Source organism: Notolepis coatsorum, assembly GCF_963971535.1.
Source record: "Notolepis coatsorum genome assembly, chromosome: 4".
Classification (NCBI taxonomy): Eukaryota; Metazoa; Chordata; class Actinopteri; order Aulopiformes; family Paralepididae; genus Notolepis; species Notolepis coatsorum.
The window spans coordinates 192,770,351-192,776,350 of record NC_140168.1 but is presented as its reverse complement, the minus strand read 5'-3'; the positions used below and the strand labels follow the sequence as shown (position 1 = coordinate 192,776,350).

The 6,000-nt window shown below is 41.5% G+C and overlaps 1 protein-coding gene across 1 annotated transcript in view; it reads left to right on the top strand.

Annotated features, from left to right (window-relative positions):
- The first annotated feature begins 544 nt into the window (after window positions 1–544).
- Window positions 545–6,000, top strand: part of LOC311226838 (zona pellucida sperm-binding protein 3-like) — a 47,754-nt gene continuing 42,298 nt past the window's right edge. Inside the window, exons 1-2 of the mRNA XM_084312256.1 lie at window positions 545–874; window positions 3,980–4,106. Of these exons, the coding sequence (XP_084168382.1) occupies window positions 784–874; window positions 3,980–4,106 (218 nt within the window). The 5' untranslated portion in view covers window positions 545–783. The remainder of the gene's footprint in view (window positions 875–3,979; window positions 4,107–6,000) is intronic.

Here is a 6,000-nt window from a genome sequence, read left to right as displayed (position 1 = left end):
GACCCTGATGGAAACAAGACAAACGTCTTTCTCAGGTCTGCATCCCCTTAACAATTGTATGTATTGAGCCGTACTGTATTGTACCCATTCTGCAATCTGTTAAATAAAGTTTTCATTCATTCATTCATTCAATCAATCAATCAATCAATGTGGCATAATTGCGAACCGTGTTTAGTCCCTTGTTTGAGCCGAATCTGGGTTTTACATGATTTGTGTATCGGCAACCACTTACATCACGGCTCTGATCCACATTCATTCATATGCTCCCCCGCAATCTCCTCCCCGATTACAAGGCGGAAGAGACCCTTCGGCGCTAAACCAATCAGAGAGGGTCTTCGCTGTATGCGGCTAGCCAATCAGAGAGCGTCTTCGCACACATAGGCTACGGAAAACAATCCCTCCAGGGGGACGTGCGGTCTGCGCATGCGTTTCTGGCAGACGTTTCTGGTCATGTGACATGTGCGCCCAATAGCGTGACGAGCTGTGTCTTTGCCCATTTCCACGTCAAACAGCCTGCAAACCATAGATATATATAGAACACAAACTACCTGGTAACCTGGCGTTCTATCGCCATGCTCTAAGACAAACTCTAACCTTAACCAACTTCGAAAGAGTGCCTAAGCTTAACCGTCGAAAGAACTTGCCTAACCTTAACCAACTTCGAAGAGTGCCTAAGCTTAACCAGTGTAGAAACTGGCGTCGGCCAATCAGAGATTACCTTTGGTAAATAGGCGAGGTGGCTGCTCAGCTGGAAACACTGGGTGGAAAGTTTCCTGTCGCAAAATGGAAATAGTATTTTGTACTTTGTTCTGGGTCTGCAGCCTCGCCTTAGCAGCAGAACAGGACGACACTAGGCTACCCAATAAATGCGAAGGTAGGAAAGTTAATTTGATACGAGGAAGATAATAGCCAAGAAAGAGTCACATGAACATAACGAGAGAGAGATTGAAAACTTTATTAACAGATTGCAGAATGGATACAAACAATTGATTGATTGATTGAAAAGTTTATTAACAGATTGCAGAATGGGTACAGTACAGTACAGCTCAATACATACAATTGTTAAGGGGATGCAGACCAGAGAAAGACTTTCGACTTGTTTACATCAGGGTCCCCCATTTTCAATTCATCATAACATATATGACATACATGACATACAGATAGACAGTACTGCTACATCTATACATTTATGACATATCAGATTTGCAAATACAGTACTGTTTGTGATACAAAAGTGTCCAGAAAAGGAGTGTATATACATTTGGCATAGAAACTGTACATTGGAGGAGGTTGGTTGGGTGGGGTGGGGTTGGGTGGGTTGGGTGAGGGCTGTACATTGGAGGTGGGGGGGGGGGGGTTGGGAAGGGGACACACACACATTTTACACTGTACATTTGAATATTGACAAAGCCTTACTTGGTCATTTACTGTACAACTAGGTTAGGACATTTGTAGGGGCCAGTTTCGAATTGCAGTCTCACGTAGGTGTTTTTTGAGAGTGTTTTTGAAGGTGGGTAGTGATTCACATTCCTTTACAGCTTTAGGCAGGGCGTTCCACATTGATGTGGCATAATTGCGAAACGTGTTTAGTCCCTTGTTTGATCCGAATCTGGGTTTTACATGATTTGTGGAGCTCCCTCTGGTGTTGTGATCGTGGTATTCACTGACCTTTGGGACGTATTTTGACATGTACATGGGTACCTTGGTCGCGTAGTGTATCTTGTAGACCAGGCCCATTGCAAGTTGCTGTACTCTGTCGTCTACTCTAAGCCATCCTAGGTTGTCAAAGTGGGCAGGGGTGAGGTGGGTTCTAGGAGTCAGGTCAAGTAGTAGTCTGACTAGCTTGTTTTGAGATGTTTGTAATTTGTTTTTTAGTGCCTTTGAGGTGCTTTGGTACCATGAGGTGCAAGCATAGTCGTAGTACCCTTGAATGAGTGCTCCTGCTAGAGTCTTCAGGGTATTCTTGTTTACCAGAGAGGAGATCCGGTACAAGAATCGCGTTCGTTGGTTGACTTTTTTTTATTACATTGGATGCCATTTTGTCACAGGAAAGATTAGCCTCTAGGATGGAACCCAGGTAGGTAATTTCATCTTTCCTTGTGATAATATTGTCACCCACTGTAACCGAGAAGCCGTCGGTCTTGCTGAGTTTGTTATTTGAACCGAAGAGAATGGACTCTGTTTTGCCCATGTGTAATGATAGTTTGTTGTCGGCGAGCCATATGCAGATTTTGCCTAGTTCCGAGCTGAGGGCTTTTTCAACCTGTAACTTGTTCTTGTCAGAGACCAGCAGGGCTGAGTCGTCCGCAAACAGGAACAAGTTGCAGTCACAAGCTGACGACATGTCATTTGCATAAATTAGGAATAGTAGCGGTCCTAGTATGCTTCCTTGTGGAACACCACAGCTCACTGTGAGGGGGGGGGGTAGTGTACAGTACGGCTCAATGCAACAACTGCTAAGAGGATGAAGAAGACCAGAAAAATACTTTCGTCTTGTTTACATAACTAGGGTCCTGTAACATGAGAGAGAGAGAGAGAGAGAGAGAGAGAGAGATTCCAATGTCAATAAAGCCCATTTGAAATATAATTGAGTCACACATCATCATTTTTATAAATACGTGTTTCAATTAAAATGAAAATAGAGACTCAAAAATGCCATTTTCTCTAATATTTATATTCAGATTTAATTGTTTATTTTTCTCATATTTTTATATTCAGATCAAATTGTATTCCCTGTATTTATGTCTTTCTAGTTTCTACTATTACCCTGTCCATAGCTGTACCCCCCTCCCCCATGCTGCTATGACACCCGCATTTCCCCAAGGGGATCAATAAAGGAATATTTTATCTTATCTCGCAATTGCAATATCCGTCAAAATAATCACAATATGATTTATTTTCTCCCTGTGTAGCATAATGTGTGAGAGAGAGAGTTTGAGGGAGAGAGAGAGAGAGAAGTATATGTGTGCATGCGTGCATCATGTCAACATTGTGAATACCATTATGAATTGAAAATGGGGGACCCTGATGTAAACAAGACAAACGTCTTTCTCTGGTTTGCATCCCATTATTAACCCTTTCACTGCCACACTACCAAACTGTTAACCCTTTCACTGCGACAATACACAGAAGGTTATAGGGGTGGGACGATACATCGATCCAGATCGATACATCGATGTAATTATCAACAATCGATTCATATCGATACTCTTATTTTGAAAATCCTGTGGCGAGTCTCATATCCGCCCAAGAACAACAGCAGTAGCTCCGTGTGTGTAGATGTTACAGCATAGCATTCTCCCTTTCTGTGTGTGTGTGTGTGCGCGCGTCTTTGGAAAGACCAGATGAGGTCAGAGGAGTTTGATGTTTAAATGTTATTTGAACATAAACAATATAATACATAATAAATGTAGGCCTATACATGATCATGCAACATCAACAAATTGTTGTAGGAACGGTTTGGGAGAGGGAGGTTGTGAGTTTTGAGTTCCGAAAAATGTAGCTTAAAGTTTAAAGCTCAATATATAAAAACGTGGCACTTTACAGTGAACAGGAGGTCTATTTGTATTAAAAACAATAGATTGATTTTCCTTTAAATGTCTGGAAGAGCTCAAAAATACAAATGTCAAATGATATTTTCATTACCTTTTTTTTGTTGATCTAAATGTTACTGATTGTGTTAAATGGGCATATGATATCATCTCATATCGATCGCAGGCACCCGAATCTAATCGTATCGTATTGTATCGTGAGAGACTTTGTGATATCGGCAAATATCGTATCGTTGTCCAAAGAATCGATATCGTATCGTATCATGATGAAACTGGTGATTCCCACCCCTAGAAGGTTAACCCTTTCACTGCCACACAACAGCCGGTTAACAATTGTGTGTATTCAGCCGTACTGTATTGTACCCATTCTGCAATCTGTTTTCATTCAAACGTTTTCATTCATTGTCCCATGTCCTCCTGTCGTCCAGTGTGTAAGTTCCTGACAGTGGAACTACAGGCGTCGCTGGAGAAGACGGGTCGTTCTAAAGAGGTGCTGGAGCTCGGGGAGGTGCTGGACACGGGCAAGCGCCGGCGCAAAATCAAGTACAACACCTCGTAAGTTCCCTCCGTCTGGTTGTTGTTATGCATAGATATATAACTAGATGGTGGAAGGCAGAGTCTCCAGCGTAGTTCATCGGCGGCCATCTTGTCACAGGCAGCACGGCCACTCATAACATGAATGTCTATGTAGGCGAGTCAATCTATGAAAAAAAAGCACTTAACCCCAAAAAAATTGATACAAAAGGTTTTTCGATGGATTCCGATAGTATTGGGCGTGCTAAATAACATACTAAAAGTCGACCAAAATCGACCCCCCCGAAAGCCGCCATTTCCAAGATGGCGTCCCAGATGGCGGTGGAGCTATTAAAATGGCTATATCTCAAATTGAGAATATGGTGCAAAGTATTTCTCAACTGATTCTGGTACCTCTGGGCATGTTCACTAACATACTAAAAATCTAGGAAAATACACCTTCCAGAAAGGCTTAATTTTCAAGATGGCGTCCAAAATGGCGGCAGACCAAGCTTAAAATGGCTATATATCTCAATAGAAAAAAATATATAACTATGATTTTTCACTTGATTCTGGTACCTCTAGACATGCTTGTGAACATACTAAAAATCTAGGAAAATACACCTTCCGGAAAGGCATCATTTTCAAGATGGCGTCCAAACTGGCGCCCAGGAGCTTAAAATGACTATACAAATACAAATAGCTTACTAAAAAAGGTGTTTGCACTCTCCAGCTCTCAAGCTAGCATAGTTGAAGCCTTCTTTTTGACCATTATAGTTGTTATAGTTAGAGGTGTTTGCACTCTCCAGCTCCCAAACTACCATAGTTGAAGCCTTCTTTTTCTGAATCAGTTTCTTTCTTTCTTAGAAAGTCTGGAAGGCCAAAGAATGAGGACCAAGAACAAGCCTTCTCAAAAATGTGTGCTTACTTTGAAACGAATGATGATGGACAGCTGACCGTTTCTGCACTTAGGTGTAAAATGCAAGAGTATTTGTCTAAGGCCGATTCCATCCCATATAGTAATCAATACCTAAAAACATTGCTGATGCAACGATATGCAAATAGCATATTTATTGCAGAAGGAGATGGCTTGGATTGTATTGTTACAATAAGAGAGAAAACATCAGACATACTCATATCCTACTATAACAACACAAAACAAAACAGTGATGAAGAGTCTGAGAAGAGACACTTACTTGAAACAGCTGCAAAACTCATAAAAAGTGACATAATGACTAATGTTCCACCTGTTAATGAGTACCCGACTACAGAGACACTAAAACTACAGAATGCCCTTGATTATATTCCACAATCACTCCACATTGTGTTAAAAGCTTTGTTTGTCGGTAAAGAGACAGAGCAGAAAATTGCTAGTATTGGCCACACAATCATACAGGCAGTCCGACCACGAGCTGTCCTTGCCCCTTTGCAAATTGGCCTAGCAGTGCAAATGCACCACTTAAACCGTTCTCGGTTCATTGTAGATATGCTGAATAAGATGGGATTCTGCTCTTCCTATTCTGAACTGCAGAGGTTTGAAATGAATGCTGCAAATTGTACTGCACCAAACATGCTTGGTAAGGATATTGATGTGTTGAACACGACCGTCTTATTTGCTGCAGACAATGTAGATCATAATATTCTAACAATTGATGGGAAAGGGACATTTCATGGGATGGGCATGATAGCTGCCTTGACACCAGGACAGAAGACATACCAAAGGATTCCGAGGTTCAGAATTAATGAACTGAATCTTGTGCAGAGGTCAAAAGTTGTGATAATAGATTATCACTTTGCCAAACACTTGCAGAGACACCACATTTAAAGAACTTCCAAGACTCGCAGAATGTAACAAGATGGTTGATCTGCTTTGGGAGTTATCGTTCAATTTCAAACAGCCTGCACCTGGTTGGCAGGGGATGATGCACATTATTCA